At 39.2% G+C, this 20,337-nt stretch overlaps 1 protein-coding gene across 3 annotated transcripts in view; it reads left to right on the top strand.

Moving 5' to 3' along the window:
• SLC26A4 (solute carrier family 26 member 4) overlaps positions 1-20,337 on the top strand; it is a 55,029-nt gene that overhangs the window by 8,369 nt on the left and 26,323 nt on the right. For all 3 annotated transcript variants that reach the window (XM_060632265.3, XM_060632266.3, XM_060632267.3), the window contains exons 4-8: positions 3,794-3,904; positions 5,513-5,697; positions 6,957-7,121; positions 15,120-15,272; positions 15,945-16,027. In XM_060632265.3, the coding sequence (XP_060488248.1) occupies positions 3,794-3,904; positions 5,513-5,697; positions 6,957-7,121; positions 15,120-15,272; positions 15,945-16,027 (697 nt within the window). The remainder of the gene's footprint in view (positions 1-3,793; positions 3,905-5,512; positions 5,698-6,956; positions 7,122-15,119; positions 15,273-15,944; positions 16,028-20,337) is intronic.

The following is a 20,337-nucleotide window of genomic DNA, read 5'->3' as shown; positions in this document are numbered from 1 at the left end:
GGGAGGGCAGCAGTTTGAGGAAACTTTGGGAGGTTTGAGTCTTGCTCAGAACAAGGATGTGGAGTTGGGCCGCCAGGCAGTCCGGAGTCTCCACGTGGGGCTCCTGTTCACATATCTCCCTTGAGATGGGTCAGCAAATTATCTGGTCTCTGGTCCAGCTTCTCTAGCCACTCAAATGCTCAAATGTCTCCCAAAAGGTGGATGTTTGGATTCAACCAGACTGGGGTTTTACGAGACAAGAAAAGGGAAGGTGAGAGAGAGAAGCAAGGGAGTTCGGAGTGTTTGCAAAATTACATGGACAGGAGGCAAGAGAAGACAGGAGGGCACCAAAGAGAGGGAGAGAGTGGATTTTGAAGCCTCATGAGGACACAGATGAGGACACAGAAATGTTGCAACAACGATTCTGGAGTAGGTGAGCTGAAAGCCTAGGATGTTTTTTGGGAGAGAGAACTCAAAACAAATTTCAGAGGGGGTGCCATTGTGTCTAGTGGTGGCTCGGTCCGTGACACATCACTGGCTGGATGGCCGAGGAGTGGGAGAGTAACTCATCAGAGAGGTCAGGCTCAACTTACTGAGAAACCGCTTGTTGAGAAGGATAATGGGATCTTTTTGACTTTTGTTATAAAAAAAATTCTCACCAGCCAGCAAAAGATCAATGCAGGCATTTTAGGGCTACCTTCATTCCCAACTATGGGGAGACTGCTCTCCAGTTTCTACTTTGCCTTCTAGATGCTTGCAAACATTTGTTAGTACCACCATTGTCGGCATAGGCCATCATCCTGCACATGAGGGCCGCCAGCACAGAGATTCCACAGCTTAAACCGATGGCTTCGATTTCTTTAGAAATGGTGTGATTTCAAAATTGTTGCACCAAATTCCTTTGTAATAAAGCTGGTTACAATATATTTGGGTAGCGGTTGTCCCTAAGTAGGACACTGTATGAAAACAGAAAAAGTCCCTATTTTGTCAGGCTTGTAAACACTGCAGAGCCCAGTGTAGGGAAGTGAAGCTTGAGAAAGACTTGGAAAAAGTCATAGAAAGTAGGTTGTTTTTATCTCCTGCTCCTTCTTCCCTTTGTGGAGCCACCATTCTACTCCATTTTCTTGGGATGAGTGATTATTGCCATTTCTTGCTGTAATTCATGTATTAAAATGATTGCATACAGATTATTCTAGAATGCAAATTCTGTAAGGGCAGAGACTTTCTTTTGTCCACTCCCAGACCTAGAATAGTGCTGGCACATGGTAGGTACATAATCAATAGTTGTTGAATGAATGCGTGAATGTTTATTGTAGGAAACTAGAAAATACATATAAAGAACATGAAAAAAATACCTCTTCCACAAACTATAAGTCTCCTTTGATCCTACCATGTAGAAAACCCATTAATATTTTAGTAAATGTCCTACTAGACACACAAATGCATATCTATGTAAAAGAATAAAGAAATGCCAGAATGATAAGCACTACATTCTGGATAGTGGTTGCCTTCAAGGGATAGAGGGAGGAAGGAGGATGTGATGGAGGAAAAGTATATAGAGTTGTAACTTTACCGGCGATTTCTCCCTCCCTCCCTTCCTTCCTTCCTTCCTTCCTTCCTTCCTTCCTTCCTTTCTTTCTTTCTTTCTTTCTTTCTTTCTCTCAAGATTTTAAGTAATCTCTGCACCCAATGTGGGGCTCAAACCCGCAACCCTGAGATCAAGAGTCATTCCCTGTACCAGCTGAGCCAGCCAGGTGCCCCACTAGCAATTTATTTCTTAAGCCAGATGGTGAATACATGGGTATTTATTATATTATATAGTCTTTGAATATCGAAATGACTTAGTATATTATTTAAAATCTTTTGAGAATTTTTTTGTGCATGCAACATGCAGGTTTACTTTTATAAAAGGGGGAGCAGGCATGCTTACCGCGATTTTAAATCCTGCTTTTTCTTTGCTTTTTCTTTGTTCTTTACATATCTCCATGTTAGGAAATGTATTTCTACATATCACATCAATTTCATGTGATAGAATTACAGTATGCAAAGTGTAATTTAGTTAACTTTTCCATTTTGAGACATTCATTCAGTAGCTAACGTGGGGCGGTTGTGAGCCAGGATCTTTAGGTTGTTTTCGACTTTTGTTTTTTTAACTGCTCTAAATGTAATCCTTTGTTAAGGGCCCAGGGATCAAAGGGCTTGATTTTCTCTCACTGTAAGTGAGTGAAATGTGAGAAAGTAATTTAAGTAAGATGTGCTGACTACCTAAGAAGTACTTAACCAGGGAAAAGAACTCATCATCATGGTCTTCCAATTCCCATGTACACAGAAAAGTTGAGGTTTCTCCATACCGCAATACATGGGCCCAGAGGCTTCTTGGGACAGACAGCTTAGCGGAGGAAACCTCGCAGAGTTTTCTTGCCTGCTGCTGTGTATAATTGCCATATTTTTCTTTGTTTTGACCTAACTTCTGTTAACAAGAAAGGTGGAAAGGGCAGTGCAACAATGCTTATGTCCCTCTGAACACAGAGAAACACTGCATTCACACAAAATATCTATGTGCAAAATTGCTCTGAGCCTTTGGACCGAATTGATGAAATTACAAAATTTTTTTATTTTAGTTAAATCCAAGTTAGTTAACATATAGTGTAATAATGTTTCAGGAGTAGAATTCAGTGATTCATCACTTACATACAATACCCAGGGCTCATCCCAACAAATGCCCTCGTTAAGGCCCATCACCCATTTAGCCCTTCCCCCCTCCCAACAACCCTCCGGCAACCCTCTGTTTGTTCTCTAAATTAAAGAGTCTCTTATGGCTTGTTTCCCTCTCTGTTTTTATCTTATTTTTCCTTCCCTTCCCCAATGTTCATCTGTTTTGTGTCTTAAATTACACATATGAGTAAAATCATATGATATTTGTCTTTCTCTGACTGACTTATTTCGCTTAGCCTAATACATTCTAGTTCCCTCCATGCTGTTGCAAATGGTAAGATTTCATTCTTTTTGATTGCCAAGTAATTCTCTCCCTCTCTCTCTCTCTCTCTCTCTCTCTCTATATATATATATATATACACACACACCACATCTTCTTTATCCATTCATCAGTCAAGGAACCTTTGGGCTCTTTCTATAAGTTGGCTCTTGTTGATAGTGCTGATATAAACATTGGGGTGCACGTGCCCCTTTGAATCAGCACTTTTGTGTCTTTTGGATAAACACCTAGTAGTGCAATTGCTGGACCGTTGGGTAGTTCTATTTTTAATATTTTGAGGAACCTCCATACTGTTTTCCAGAGGGCCTGCACCGGTTTGCATTCCCACCAGCTGCGCAAAAGGGGACCAACAGCGCTAAAGGGTTCCCCTTTCTCCGCATCCTCACCAACATCTGTTGTTTCCGGATTTGTTCATTGTAGCCACCCTGACTGGCGTGAGGTGGTATCTCAGTGTGGTTTTGATTTGTATTTCCCTGAATGAATTGATAAAAATTTTAACCAACTGCTTTGACTTCTTTTTTCCACTCGTCTGATCACTGGGTAATTTGGATTACCTGTCAATTCAATTTATTTACACAGGCGATGTGTGGACACCATCATCATTTCAGCTGATTTAGACCGTGTTCTGCATCCTTGCATAGCCTCAGACTGTAGGAGGCCTCCTTGCATAGCCTCAGACTGTAGGAGGCCTCAGACATAAGGAGACCACTCTGGGCAAGCTGCAAAGTGGGCCTATCTTTGAAAAGGTCTTTCTTTGCACAGTAGAAATAATACCATAACTTTTGTTGGTGAATTTAATCATTTTGGATGTACTTTCAGGCATGGCGTATGCTCTCCTGGCTGCCGTTCCTGTCGGATATGGTCTCTACTCTGCTTTTTTCCCTATCCTAACATATTTTATCTTTGGAACATCAAGACACATCTCAGTTGGTAATTATAAGCATATACTACAATTATATTTATTCACGTTTAACGTGTTTCGGCTCTAGTATGTGTATTATGCTTCCATATCTTTGTTAATAATGTTTTCCGGGAAAATAGGCCTTCAGTGCTTTGCCTGCTTTTCCTATTCAATGACACAGTGGTTCTTAGCTTTCAAAGTACCATCTCTTCAGTATTAAGTTTATACTTAACTTTTTTTTTTTTTTATAAAGAGGAGAAAATTGAGAGATTGGTCAAAATGGCAGCCTACCTTCAAATTCTAGCATATTTTCATTTTCTTAATGTAATAAATTTGACTCCATATTTAGAAAGTGTTCTCTTCCAAAATAGAAAATGACAAGGAAAAAATATCTTCAAGAGGTCTTCAAACCTCCTGTTTTACTAGACTAACTTGTCATTTACTAAATAATGTTCATCAAATCCATATTCATCATTTCATTAAAAACTATACTCATTTTAAGTCACTAATACTGGAAGACCAGCAAAGTTGTGCCAAAACTATTTAGAAACTAAGCTTGGCTTTGCTTCTTGGTATGGCTCAAAATAGGCTTATTTTCTGCTGTTCCTAAAATTTGAATTCTCTTTTGCTAGAATGTTCTAGTAAATGAATGTCTTAATGCTATTTTGTGACTTTGACATTTATACTTGAGATAATTTTGCGCCTACATCCATCTGCTGGCTAGACATGTCTACCTGGACAGTCCTCTTGAAACATATACAACCATCTATTGTATCTCCAACCCATATCCTTGTCCTTAGTTGTATTGTCCCCAGTGTCTAGCATATTGCCTTGTCTATGGAAGGAGATCAGGAAGAGGTTATTGATTGAGAACACTTCCTCACCTGGGAGAATCTATCAGTATCAAATGCTTGACAGTGTGAGGAACATAGAAGCTGTTTTTTTCCTCTTTGGTATTCTATCCATTTAGACACTCCAGGTTACTGGATTTTGGTACTGAGCCCTCCCAACTGTTAAAGCCTTCCATGATGAAAGGATAGGATCATCATCATGGATAAAAACATCAGGAGTGAATGGGAGAAAAGGAATACTTTTAAAACATAGAATCTTCTAGACTGGCATTTGATATGAAAAAAATAATTTGTTTTGAAAAGAGAAAAAGAGAAACAATGTACTCTCTTTGCTGTTTCTTTACCCTAATTGGGACCCTGTGATAATGGATCAAGGTACTCAGCTCCGCAGGGATCAGGACACCGGATGCTCTAGGGAATGAGCTTATATGGAATAAGATGAAACAAATAAGGATCCAGCTTGTTGACCACCTCTGCCAGGAAACTCCCCCACCCCTACCCCAGTTCACACGAAGACCGCACAAAGACTGGTTAGACAACCCCTCTGAGTATTCACAAAGCATCTGGAATGCTATTTTACAATTGCCTATCTACATGTCTCTCTTGCTCATTTCTGGGTCACGAATGCCTTGAAGCGTGTGTTTTGGGGCTTCTTTTGTGAAGAAGCAATATTTTCCCAACCACAGCTAATAATTTCACACATTTTTCTAATCCTATGTAGACATAGTGTTGAACCTAAACATGTATGATGAATAATTACTAACTGATAGAGCCTTTCTTCCCCAGGGCCTTTCCCTGTGGTCAGTTTAATGGTGGGATCTGTTGTTCTGAGCATGGCCCCCGACGAACACTTTCGCATATCCAGCAGTAATGGCACTGCGTTCAATGCCACCGTGATAGACTCTGAGGCTAGAGACGCAACAAGAGTATTGATTGCAAGCACCCTTACTCTTCTGGTTGGCATCATACAGGTAATGGGATGACAAGTAAAATGTAAATTGGCATGATTTTTATTTGAAATTACTGAGTGTAAAGCATGTGGACTTAAAGATTCATTTAAAAGCACAACAGAGGATTTATTGGACCCCCCCCCCAAGTTATTTTTTTTTTTTTTTTTTTTTTTTTAACGTTTATTTATTTTTGGGACAGAGAGAGACAGAGCATGAACGGGGGAGGGACAGAGAGAGAGGGAGACACAGAATCGGAAACAGGCTCCAGGCTCTGAGCCATCAGCCCAGAGCCTGACGCGGGGCTCGAACTCACGGACCGTGAGATCGTGACCTGGCTGAAGTCGGACGCTTAACCGACTGCGCCACCCAGGCGCCCCCCCAAGTTATTTTTTAACTTCTACTGTTTTAGGTCAGATGCTGAAATAGTCAGCAAGACCCCCTGATTAGGGCTCAGGTATTATCAAAGTTAGAGACAGAAAAAAAATCAGAAGAACATGTGTGATTCTTTTTTTTAATTAAAAAAATTTTTTTAATATTTATTTTTGAGAGAGAGAGAGAGGCAAAGAGAGGGGGACAGAGAATCCAAAGCGGGTTCTGAGCTGTCAGCACAGAGCCCAACACGGTGCTCAAGCTCACGAACCACGAGATCATGACCTGAGCCCAAGTCAGAAGCTCAACTGACTGAACCACCCAGGTGCCCCATGTGTGATTGTAATGAGAATGAGGGAAGGGAAGTATACAGAATGCACAAAGCAGCAAAAAGTGTCCTAGTGAGCAGAGCCATGGGATCTGAAAGTCAGAGGAATAAGTCCTATGATTTTTGCTTTTACACATTACATATCCAGAAACACTTCAAGGTTCATGTTACACAGTTTTCAAATTTTAGGGTAGAGGAGGGGCATTGGGAAATCCAGATTTGCTTCCTACAAGTATTTGTGTGTTATCAGCAGGTTACCAGAGTTTTAACTGGTGTTGAGTTTATTTTTATTTTTTTTTAATGTTTATTTATTTGTGTGTGAGAGAGAAACAGAGCATGAGTGGGGAGGGGCAGAGAGACAGACACAGAATTGGAAGCAGGCTCCAAGCTCTGAGATGTCAGCTCAGAGCCTAATGTGGGGCTCGAACTCACGACCGTGAGATCATGACCTAAGTGGACGTCGGATGCTCAACCAACTGAGCCACCCAGACACCCCAAATGGTGTTGGGTTTAATTTGTTAATAGTTCAAGAGAATTGGTCCTTCTTCCAGGCAAACTTTAACTTCTTTCCTTCTCATACTAGTTGATATTTGGAGCTTTGCAGATCGGATTCATAGTGAGGTACTTGGCAGATCCTTTGGTTGGCGGATTCACAACAGCTGCTGCCTTCCAAGTGCTCGTCTCACAGCTGAAGATCGTTCTCAACGTTTCGACCAAAAACTATAATGGCGTTCTCTCCATTATCTATGTAAGTGTGGCTTTTTACTCCGGAGATGGCTCACGGAGAAAAATCTGTTCTTTTCCTCTGTACCCTGAGTCTGGAGAGCATATGTTCCTCCATGCCATACTTTGGGAAGCCATTGAAAACATTCTTCTCTGAAAGAAAGCAATAGAATCAGGAGTAACATTGAAGACGGCAGATTTTACAAAGCATCGTTCTCAACTGGTCAAAATGGTTCCACAAGTGTCACTGCACTTAAAAATATGAAGGAAAATAAAGTGGTATAGTGAAGTGAAGTCTGGTGTGGGATGCCACAGACTTGAGTTCCAGTTTCCAAGTGGCCTCTGATAAGTTGAGTGGCCGTAGACACATCATGGGGGATAGTGGCTGAAAGCTCATGTTTAGAGCTGGATCCTGGATTAATATCCTGACTTTTGTATATATTAGTTATATGAGCAAATCACCATACCTCAGTTTCCTTCTCTGCCGAATAGAATTAGTAACAATATCTGTATTCATAATTAAGTTAAATAAGGGTGTAAGAGAAGCACTTGGCCCAGAGGCTGACACATTAACAAGTACTCAAAAAAAGTAGTTAGGTTGAAATTATTATTTCACATTTCAAGGCTTCTTTTTTTATTTGTAAAATGAAATGACTGGAGCTGTAGCTCTAAAGCCCTTTTTAACTGTGAGAGTCCATAAAATGCATAATGTAAATGTCTCAGCAATTATAGATGAAAAGGAACATCAGAATCGGAGGTGATCAACATGCAAAAGAGATGCAAAAGAAGGATGTAGATCACACTAATTAGATTTGAAAAAGTTCTTGGATCTAAATCTGTGTTCTATATAAAGCATGCTATTGATGCTTGAAAAATGATAATGATAGTAACATGATGTCATTCTAGCTTGGGGAGGATGATACTATGCCAAATAAATGTGCTAGCCTTGAGAATGGGGTTTCAGTCCTTTACTGACCCACGTATTAGCTTCTAAAACAATGTAAGGCCATGCGTTCATATGCAAAAAATTAGTGATGTGGTCAGGAATTTGCTCAATTTCACAACAGTGTCATAATCCCATGTTCTCTATACATTCAACCAATACTGCCGAGTGCCTATTATAAGCCGGGTACTGTGCTAAGCAGTGGGAGTAGGTAGAGGAGATAGTATAACCCAGTGATTAATCAGGGACTATTGGGGGTGCCTGGGTGGCTCAGTCGGTTGGGGGTTGGGCGGCTGACTTCGGCTCAGGTCATGATCTCACAGCTCTTGAGCTCAAGCCCCGCGTCGGGCTCTGTGCTGACAGCTCAGAACCTGGAGCCTGCTTCAGATTCTGTGTCTCCCTCTCTCTCTACCCCTCCCATGCGCGCTCTCTCTCTCTCTCTCTTTCAAAAATAAATAAACATTAAACAAATTTTTTAAAAAACCAGGGACTTTGAACTTCAGTAGACTTGAGCTGGAATCTTGGTTCCACTGCCTACTTACTACCCACGATTACTACCCATGATTTGGGGCATGTTAAATTTAACATCCTATACACCTCAGTGTCCTCAGATGTAAAATGGGAATAATAATAGTAGCTGCCTCTTAGTGTTGTGAGGAATAAAGGAAAATCTGTGTAAAACACTTAGCACAATACCTGGCTCTTAGGAAGAGTTCAGTAAATTTATTATTATTATTATTATTATTATTATTACCAATATTGTTGTTGTTATTACTGTTATCATTATTTTTATGGTGATTAGACCTCCTGTAGCTTAGTGTTCGCTTCTCAAGTACCTAGACTGTTAACACAGGCTGTTTTTTGTTACACAGGATTATTTTTGTCATTGTTGCTTTTTTTGCAACCAGGTCCTTGGTTCATTTTGAAAGCTTCTGAGTCCCTTTCTCTGACAGGCTCCCTCGCATTTGCAGTCCCTGGCACATCTTGCTTTTCCTTGCATTCCCACATTTCCTGCCTGCTGTTCATTCATTTATTCCTTCATTGTCATTCATACAGTTCATCTATTCAATAAATATTTATTGACCACCTCCTATGTGCTAGGAACTAGTTTCTCCCTATACGAATCCACTGACCCCTGAATCCACCAAGAGACCCCTTACTGAGTGTACTCACTTCTTCGTGAACATTGCTTGGCCTGCCTCCACACAGATCACAGGAGGCTCAGGCTGACGGTTAACCTGGTTCCCTGGCCACTGGGGGACCTCGCCAACAGGAGAATGAAATAGTTCTTCCTGTCTCCTAGGACTATGTTTTACGTTTTATTTTTTAAGTTTTTATTTTAATTCCAGTGTAGTTAACACACAGTGTTTTATTAGTTTCAGGTGTACAATGTAGTGATTCAATAATCTATACATGGCCCCGTGCTCATCATGCCAAGTGCACTCCTTAGTCCCCAGCTCCTATTTTACCCATCCCCCCACCCGCATCCCCTCTTGTAACCATAAGTTTGTTCTGTACAGCTAAGAATGTGTTTCTTGGTTTGTCTCTCTCTTTTTTTACCTTTGCTCATCTGTTTTGTTTCTTAAATTCCACATATGAGGGAAATCATGGTATTTGTCTTTCTCTAACGTATTTTGCTCAGCATTATTCTCTCTAGCTCCATTCATGTCATTGCAAATGGCAAGATTTCATTCTTTTTAATGGCTGAGTAACAATCCATTGTATGTATATATACCAACTCTTCTTTATCCATTCATCAGTCCTTGGACACTTGGGCTGCTTCCATAATTTGGCTATTGTAAATAATGCGACTATAAACACAGGGGTGCATGTATCCCTTTGAATTAGTGTTTTTGTGGGGGTTTTTGGGTAAATACCCAGTAGTGTGATTACTGTATCATAGGGTAATACTATTTTTAACTTTCAGGGGAAACTCCATATTGTTTTCCACAGTGGCTGCACCATTTTGCATTACAACCAACAGTGCATGAGAGTTCCTTTTTCTCCACATCCTTGCCAACATTTGTTGTTTCTTCTTTGATCTTAGTCATTCTAACAGGTGTGAGGTGATATCTCACTGTGGTTTTGATTTGCATTTCCCTGATGATGAGTGATATTGAGCATCTTAATATGTATCTTCTTTGGAGAAATGTCTGTTCATGTCTTCTGCCCATTTTTAAATTAAATTTTTAAATTCTGCTCATATTTTAAATTTATATATTTTGGGTACTAATGCTTTATTGGATATGTCATTTGCAAATATCTTCTCATTTAGTAGGTTGTCTTTCATTTCTGTTGATTGTTTCATTTGCTGTGCAGAAACTTTTTTTTTTTTTTTGTAGTCCCAATACTTTATTTTTGCTTTTATTTCCCTCACTTCAGGAGACATTTAGAAAAATGTGGCTATGGCTGATGTCAGAAATTACTGCCTGTGTTCTCTTCTAGTACTTTTATGGTTTCAAGTCTCCCATTTAGGTCTTTCATCCATTTTGAATTTATTTTTGTATATGGTATAAGAAAGAGGCCCAGTTTCATTTTTTGCATGTTGCTGTCCGGTTTTCCAAACACCATTTGTTGAAGAGACTGTTTTTCTCATCGTAGATTCCTTTCTACTTAGACAAAGATTAATTGATCGTTTAATTGTGGGTTTATTTCTGGGTTTTCTATTCTGTTCCACTGCTCTATGTGTCTGTTTTTATTCCAGTACCATGCTGGTACTTGAACCCATGACCCTGAGATCAAGACCTGAGCTGAGATCAAAAGTCAGATGCTTCACTGAGCCATCCAGGTGCCCCAGTACCATGTTGTCTTGATTACTATAGTTTTGTAGTATAAAGTCCCGGTATTGTGATACCTATAGTTTTTTCTTCCTTTTTCAAGATTGCCTTGGCTATTCAGGGTCTTTTGTGGTTCCATACAAATTTTAGGATTGTTTTGTTCCAGTTCTGTGAAAAATACTGTTGGTATTTTGTTAGGGATTGCATTAAATGTATATATATGGCTTTGGGTAGTACAGACATTTTAACAGTATTCGTTCTTCCAACCCACAAACATGGTACGTCTTTCCATTTCTTTGTGTCTTTCCTAGAACTACGTTTAAGATGAAGCTTGTTGCAAATGACCCCACTTTGAGACATGGACAAAAGTACCAAGACATACTAGAATAAGGTCAAAAATTGTTTTTAAACCAGACATGATTATTATGTGACTTATGTTCTGTTGAACATTATTCTTGAAGTCTCAGGTTAGAGTATATCATAGAATTTTGAGAGAATTCCTCCAGGCCAGTCAAGTTGGATGAATATATCTCAATCTTCCCTGTGTGATCATGTCTCTAAGCTTGCTCTTCTGAAAAGAAAGGATCAGCAGATTTGGAAAGGGTTGCATAACAGTTGAATGAACCACTCAGTACCTGAACAGACAATTTCACTTATGACATTACTGGCAGCAATCATTTGTGAAAGAACCCTTCAACAAATGCAGAGTAGTCATGGATTCCGTCCAGGAAAATTTGGAAGATTGTTGTAAGATAATTTCCTTGGCATGTAGTAACTTAACATCCCTTTTGTTATAAGGTTGTACTTTGGATTGTTTCCCTTCCCCAACTCCTCCCAAGAAATAAGATGATTAATTCAAAGAATTGGAGGAGGAAATATTGGGACAGTATGAAAAACTAAAACTTTAATTAGCAAATGCCAGAGACACTGAATATAGGATGCAGAAGGGGGAATGAAAGGATGCTGGTGGAATTCAGAATTAATAATACTTCTCATCCCACTATGTAGCTACTCAATTGTGTAAGCAAATCACATAGCACATTTAAGAGTGAGTATATTGGGGCTCCTGGGTGGCTCAGTCAGTTGAGCAGCTGAATCTTGATTTCAGCTTAGGTCAGGATCTCACAGTTCATGGGATGGAGCCCTGCCTCAGGCTCTCCACTAACAGCATGGAGCCTGCACAGAGCCTGCTTAGGATTCTCTTTCTCCCTCTCTTTCTGCCCCTCCCCTGCTTGCATACATTCTCTCTCTCTCTCTCTCTTTCTCTCTCAAAATAAATAAACTTTGAACAACTGTATATATAAAAAAAAAAGAGTATGTTTTCCTACCATTCACTTTGAAAGGCTTGTCTCAATAGACAAAGGAAGAGTTTCTGCTTGCTTACTAAAGTGATACCTACCTCCTCCTTTATTCCTCTAATGAGGAGAAAGACCACACTGAAAAGTTCTGCCCAGATGATGAGGGTGTTGAAAGCCACCATTAAGCTTGAGCAGATTCACTATTCTGAATCTGTTCCATTTTATAAAAATCAAGCCATTATAATAAGGAAAGAACACTTGAAGCTCTAAGGGTTGATCTACATATGAGCAAAAGTTGTTTCTGGTAGGAGGAAATACCTGACTACAAGGGGGTGATTATGACGGGTTTGTTATATTTATAAAGATGAATTAAAAATAAATTTCGCACCAAAAGTTAACTGACAAACTTCTTCATATGTAATATCAAGTATATATTTTTTTCTTCTGGCTTCATACCCCAAGGTAATGCTAGGCAAAGAAGGAAGAAATTATCTAAGTGAAATGGTCCTAAAATTCTCTGAGCATGGTAGGAAAATAGTATAATATTTTCCATCACGGAAATGATTATTATTATGATTTGAACTATTCAGAATATTAGGTTGAAAGATGGATTTATATGTGTATCCACCTTTTAAACAAATTTAATAAGTATTTCCATAGTAATCTAAATTAGAGTTAATTTTTAGTACTTTCTTAGAGTCTCGTTTCTATTGTCTTTGAATACAATCTGACTACTTCAGTTTATTTGGGTGAATTTTATTTCCATGTAGACTAAACTTTTTATTGAAGAATTTTTTTGGAAGAAATAACTCATATATATGCAACTCATATATTTATATGCTTGTTTAACGCAATTGTATAATATAAACTGATTTTGTTTTTTGTGACTCGTATTACATTTTTAATACACTAGAAGTGCTTTTTATTCAAAGATCTAAGTGACTCTCATAGATTAAATGGGAATCCAAGAGTGATAATTTTTGTAAGGTGAAAATGTTTCTATGACTGGGGTAGTTATCTGATTGTTTTTAAGTTTGAATTTTCCCCTCTTGAGTTGAAAGTAAACCTTTATTGTGTAGACAGTTAAGTGAAATATTGTATCTAGCTTATGAATTAATGAGGCTTGTCATCAGAAAATTGATGATGTGGAACTTGAGAAACTTAACAGGTGATCATAGGGGAAGGGAAGGAAAAATAAGATATAAACAGAGAAAGAGGCAAACCATAGGAGACTCGTAAATACAGAGAACAAACAGAGGGTTGCTGGAGGGGAGATAGGTGGAGGGGATGGGCTGAATGGGTGATGGGCATTAAGGAGGGCACTTGTTGGGATGAGCACTGGGTGTTATACGTCAGTGATGAATCACTGGGTTCTACTCCTGAAGCCAAGACTACACTGTATGTTAGCTAACTTAAGAATAAAAAAAGAAGAAGAAAGAAAGTTGATGATGTGAAGGGCCAGACGCAATACCATCATGACTCTGAGGCATGTAGGACTGTTAGCTCCTAGGACAGATGCCCTAAATTCCTGAGTTATTGTGTCTGCTTGTGGTACTCCTCCATTTTCTCTTTTTCACCGGGCTATCACTGGCTTCATCGTTTGCTATCAGTGTATCTGCCTCTAGCAATTTTCACTGACTCTGGAAGGCAATGTAAATTTGTTGGTATTGGGTTTAAAGCAAGAGCAAAAATACTCTGAGTGAAAGTCCAAGGGGCTTCCTGCTTGAACTCTCATTCAAGGACTTGGTGGACGTATTTTGCCGGCATGAAAGCGTCTCCCCTCATTTCCTTACTCTTGAATGTTCTCCTGAGAGTTGGAGTTCCTAGCAAAATGACTGTTAGATCACTTAATGTTTATTATACATAATTGTTACTGGATTGTCATTATAATTATTTTAAATATAGCTTACCTATAAAATTAAGTAACAAATACGTTATAAATGATCAGATGCTCCATTCCTTTATTTTCATATAAAATATACCTATAAAAGGACCATTCGAAAAGAGTAACCTTCACTGAGAGATTATTTGTCTCAAAGAATTAAAGAATACCTTCCTAAGTCATGCCTTCTATAAAACTGAAGCTGCCAGAACAAAGGTATTAGTGTTCTTCCCTGGGATTCTCCCTTGCTAATCTTCCTTGATTCCCAGAAACCTCCTATTTACAAAACAAAACTAGCTTTTTCTTGGAGTTAACTAGCTTTTTCTTGAGGTGGCTTATCTGTGCACTTGGAAAGAGTTGTGTTTTTAAAGTCATTTCAGTTCAAGTTTCAACTAAGTACCAAATTAATTTCCAAAAAAATTATATTTGAACTATATATCAATTCAGTAGCTTTTCTTTGCCATGAAGAATGGATCAATCCCTATGTATCTACATATGAAGTATTCAGGTATTTTTATTACCACCCATATAATTCAGGTTTGGGAAGAGTTTTAGCTAAAATACTGGCTAATTGGGACTTTTGGGTTTATCAGTTTTTAGTCTCAATAATACCACATCAACATTGTGAAATTAGGTCACTTAATAGCCCCTGTAAAACCACTTTAAGATATAAACTTTAAAAACTTTTCTGCAAGTGGGGCACCTGGGTGGCTCAGTCGGTTAAGCGTCTGACTCTGGATTTTGGCTCAGGTCATGATCTCACAGTTTGTAAGTTCGAGCCCTGCATGGAGCCTGTTTGGGATTCTCTCTCTCTCTCTCTCTCTCTCTCTCTCTCTCTCAAAATAAGTCAATAAACATTAAAACTTTTATGCAAATAAAATTCAACATATAATGATTTTTTTCTTTTAAAACATCTCATTTTATTGTAAAAAATGCAAATGGTTTTACCACTCCAATTAACCATCACTAATAACTTGGTACATATATATCAAATACTGGCTGTTTTTAATGGTCTCTGTGTTAGCCAACACATTTTTATGATTTTATGTGAAATTCTTAAGTGCTTTCGATGATGATATGATTTTTCACATGGGAAGAATATAAAATTATTTTCTTTTTACAGACTCTGATTGAGATTTTTCAAAATATTGGCCACACCAATCTTGCTGATTTTATTGCTGGATTACTCACCATTATCATCTGTATGGCAGTTAAGGAAGTAAATGATCGATTTAAGCACAAAATTCCAGTCCCTATTCCTATAGAAGTAATTGTGGTAAGTAAAACATGTAATTAGAAAATTCAGCATTAATCGGTTTGACAAGAAAGAAGTTGTAACATATATATGATATTGTAGTATGTATATCTATATATCTACATATCAAGTAATATATGTATATATGACAATGGAATATTACTGAGTCATGAAAAAGAATGAGATCCTGCCATTTGCAACAACATGGATGGAGCTAGAGAGTATAAGCTAAGTGAAATAAGTCAGTCAGAGAAAGACAAATACTATGTGGAATTTAAGAAACAAAACAAATGAACAAACAAAGAAAAAACAAACAAACAAAAAAACCCCCTGGAATCTTAAATACAGAGAACAAACTGGTGGTTGCCAGAAGGGAGGTGGGGGGGGGGGATGGGTAAAATCGATAAAGGGGAAAACAAAAGCACTCTTATCTTGACGAGCACGATGTAAAGTATAGAAAAGTTGAACCATGATATTGTACACCTGAAACTAATATAACACCATATGTTAATTATACTTGGATAAAAGAAAGAAAGAAAGAAAGAAAGAAAGAAAGAAAGAAAGAAAGAAAGAAAGAAGGAAAGAAAGAAGCCAACAGGGAAGACTTCCCAATGAGGAGACAAAAAATAAAAATAAAAAAGGAGTTGTTAAAACATGGAGTTTTTTTTAAAATCTCTTTTGTTTTATTTTCAGACAATAATTGCTACAGCCATTTCATATGGAGCCAACCTGGAAAAAAATTACAATGCTGGCATTGTTAAATCCATCCCACGGGGGTGAGTGCGGACTTCCTCTTAGGCAATACTAATATATTAAGTCAGAATTTTCTATTTAAAGGAAACCTTTTATTATAAGCCTCATTTCATTGGTGCTCCCTCAATAGTCTTCTTTGTGTGTGATCTTAAAGAAACACCCAGTTGTGCAAACTGTCAGTGTGTGTGTCGATAAAGTTTAAGCCATTTGTTTCAAAGCAGCTCCCATACCCTCTGTCCTTTTCTTCATTTTCTTAAAATATGGCAGGACATGTACAGTTACCACCAGACTCCTGATTTAAGCTCATATGTAGAATTGCAATATGATATAAATAGAATCATGGTTAGTAACGTTTATTACACTGAGAACAATCTGTTTAAGGAATAAGGGACATCTGGTTTAACTTCTCTACCATTTAGTTTAATCAATCTTAAATAATAATTATGTCACTTGTTCCCATGAATAAAACTCATTATCTTCAAGGGAAGGTTTATATATGTTTGGTAGTTCGGTGAGTTAGAAGAGTAAAGAGCAGAGTTCCTTTGTCCACTTCTGTCACCGTCTAGATGGGTGACAGAGGGCAGGGGGCGGGGGCTCCTATAAAAAAAGGGCAATGACCACTGCTGAATTCTTAACTCGAACTTATTCTGCTATGCCAACAAGATCTCTCAGAAGATGCACTGAATGGCCCAGTACACTTTGCTGTAATTTTATCATATGGCATTAAAAAGGAGGCCCAAAGGTTTATTAGATTGGAAACACTAACTTCTAGCAATTATGACCAGTCTTACTGTTAGATAGGCAACAAGTACTAGTTTCCTTTTCTTATTATTTATTTTGAGAGAGAGAAAGAGTGAGCGAGAGAAAGAGAATGAGAACGAGTGGGGGAGGGGCAGAGAAAGGGGGGGGGGACAGAGGATCCGTGGGGCTCAAACTCACAAACCTCGAGATCAGGACCTGAGCCGAAATCAAGAGTTGGACACTTGGGGCGCCTGGGTGGCTCAGTCGGTTAAGCATCCGACTTCGGCTCAGGTCATGATCTCACGGTCCGTGAGTTCGAGCCCCGCGTCGGGCTCTGTGCTGACAGCTCAGAGCCTGAAGCCTGTTTCAGATTCTGTGTCTCCCTCTCTCTCTGACCGTCGCCCATTCATGCTCTGTCTCTCTCTGTCTCAAAAATAAATGAAAACGTTAAAAAAAATTAAAAAAAAGAGTTGGACGCTTAATCGACTGAGCCACCCAGGTGCTCCCCACCACCCATTTTTTTTTTTTTAATTACTTTCCAAAGGTGTTTCATCAAGTGATTCTTATGACCAATGTTTTGGTAATGAATCCTGATGCTGGAAGACATTTTGTGATAAAAGATGTAATGTGGCTATTTGCGGTCTTACAATATTTTCATGATTTGAATGGTTATAAAACAACTACATAAGACATATATTTTATGGATCCTTTTTGTCAGGCTTCCTAAGATGTAACACTTAGAGGCGGTCCACAGCAAATGCCCTGTGCCATAAATGCATGTTCCATGAATAGGTTTGAGGAACTCATTTTTGCTGCCCTCTGTCCTCCTTTCTGGCCCTGTCCAGGGCTTTCCTGACTGCTGTCCTCCTGAAGTGGATCTCTCTAACCCCCTTGACCCTTGGGTTGAGTCATGTTGACTCCTCTGACAGACCACCTGGTGTAGTTTGCTGCAGCCCAACAGGGCCACCGAAGGGGGCAGGAGCTAGGGGAAAGACTACTCAAGAAGTCAGTAGAAGATGTCCAACCAGGGCCCCAAGTGAGTGACTTGGGGCAGAAAATTGCCACTGCTAAGATCCTGTAAGGCACTACAAAAGCATGGCAGGTGCATGGCAGATTTAGGGTCTCGCCACATTTACTGAGTACCCACTATGTTCGTAGGTACTAATTACTTACACATACCATACTTCCTTTACTCCTTCCAATAACCTTATGAGAAGAGTATATAGTTCCCATTTGATAGCTAAAGAAACTGGGACTTTGTAAGTTTAAATAATATGCCCAAAGTCAGAGAGTTACTTACAGAGTGATGGAGCCAGCATTCGGGTTCTTTGATTTCAAGTCCCTGAACATTGTGACCTTGGGGAATCAAGGACCTGGTAGAAGGATCTGGAATTGGAGAAGTAGGCAGCCAGGCAGGCAGTGCGCATCAGGTTGCAATCAAAACGGAACTCTTTGCAGGACTGGAAAGTTATCCCAACAGACCTAATTACCTGAAGGAGGGTTGGTTGGGTCTCAGGAACGAGTCAGAAGCCTGGTTTTAAAAACTAAGGTCCAAGCTTATGTCTAGACAAGTGGAGGTGTGGTGCCGGGTCACTCAAGGGCTGGATCAGGGTTTCAAACATCCCATATTTCTACATATGATATCCATTCCCAAGCCTACATGTGGGTCAGGATGGGATGTGGGAGAAAAGGAGTCTGGAAGTAACCTCGCCTGTAGGGAGAAAAAAAGCCTACAGAGGCAGAGAACCAGACAGATCTTGGTACAAAGGAAATCAACATTACCTGGACCCTTCTAAATGACCTTGAGCAAGTCATTTCACTTTTCTGAGCCTCAGTTCCCTTATCAACAAAAGGAGAGAAGTAGATTCAAAAATTTCTAGGATATTAGATTACGATACTAATTTGGATAATATTAGGATATTAGCTAGCTCTAAATTTCTATGGTTTTCTATAACAATCTTATTTCTGTTTTAGCACTTCCCTCTAAATTAGAGGGGGGGAAATGTAGTTCCCTATTAAAGGAAACTCAGGGGTCACCTGGGTGGCTCAGTCGGTTAAGTGTCCAACTTTGGCTCAGGTCATGATCTCACAGCTCTTGGGTTTGAGCACTGCATTAGGCTCTGTGCTGACCACTCAGAGCCTGGTGCCTGCTTCAGATTCTGTGTCTCGCTCTCTCTGCCCCTCCCCTGCTCACACTCTGTGTGTGTCTCTCTCAAAAATAAATAAACATTAAAAAAATGTTTTTAAAGGAAACTCAGACATAAGTGAGCTAGGTGAGGGAGATTTTTTTAGTGGGTTTTGTTTGTTTGTTTTGAAGGTTTTTGGCTTAGGGACTTCTGGATATATACTCTATGGATAGTCATCAAGATATAGGTACATGAAAGTCATTCTCCCAATATTCATATTTGGGGACAACTGTATCATTATAAACTTATAGCTTTCTTTCTTTGTTTTTTCTTTCTTTCTTTCTTTCTTTCTTTCTTTCTTTCTTTCTTTCTTTCCTACCTTCCTTCTTTTCAAATAGGCTTTTACGCCCAACATGGGGCTTGAACTCATGATCCTAAGATTAAGAGTCACATGCTCTATGGATTGAGCCAGCCAGGCGCCCCTAAGTTTATTTCTTTACATGGTTTGTAGAATAGCTCTAGTTTGTCAAACAGTAGTCATTCAACCCCACAGTCATTGAGAAGTCTTAGTCATTGTGATGATGGATCATTCTGATAACTACATAAATTTTATCTTTTCTGGACTCAAGAAGATTTTAAATATCATAGCTCTTAAGATATGGAAAATCTTTTTTTTATTTTTAATTTTTTAAATTAAAAAAAATTTTAATGTTTATTTTTGAGAGAGAGAGACAGCATGAACAGGGAAGGGCAAAGAGAAAGAGGGAGACAGAATCTGAAACAAGCTCCAGGCTCTGAGCTGTCACCACAGAGCCTGGTGTAGGGCTTGAACCCATGAACTGTGAGATCATGACCTGAGCCAAAGTTGGATCCTCAACTGACTGAGCCACCCAAGTGCCCCTTTAATTTTCCTTTTTTTAAGAGAGCAGGGGGGAAGGGTAGAGGGAGAGAGAGAGAGAGAGAAAGAGAAAGAGAGAGGGATGGAGGGAGGGAGAGAATCTTAGACAGGCTTCATGCTCAGTGCAGAGCCCTATCTATATGGGGCTCAATTCCATAACCCTGGGATCATTCCCTGAGCCGAAATCAAGAGTTGGACACTTAACTGACTGAGACACCCAGGCATCCCAAGATATGGATTTTCTACGTAGGTCTTTCAGCATCTTATATTGTTTGTCTCTTTAATAGACCTGACATCTCTTCGTATGGGGAAAATCTTATTTTATGGTCAGACTATCTTTTAAATTCAAAGACCTTTAAGATAAAAGTGTGTAAGGGGAAACACTAATGTGTGAAATGGCATGGCATGGCATTGTGTGATATTATAGGATCCATAACGACAGGCTTATTCATGTCAGAGGTCTGGATAAGGCAGCGTTTGTAAGCTCTCAAAGAGGGGCAGAGAAGTCAGCCAGTGAGATAGCACCAGCTTCTAACTAAAAATTGTAAAAGCAATGCCACCACTTACT

Source organism: Panthera onca, chromosome A2 (assembly GCF_046562875.1).
Source record: "Panthera onca isolate mPanOnc1 chromosome A2, mPanOnc1 haplotype 2, whole genome shotgun sequence".
In the NCBI taxonomy this organism is placed as follows: domain Eukaryota; kingdom Metazoa; phylum Chordata; class Mammalia; order Carnivora; family Felidae; genus Panthera; species Panthera onca.
Note: the sequence above shows the minus strand (reverse complement) of the source record. Positions and strands in the feature narration are given on the sequence as shown.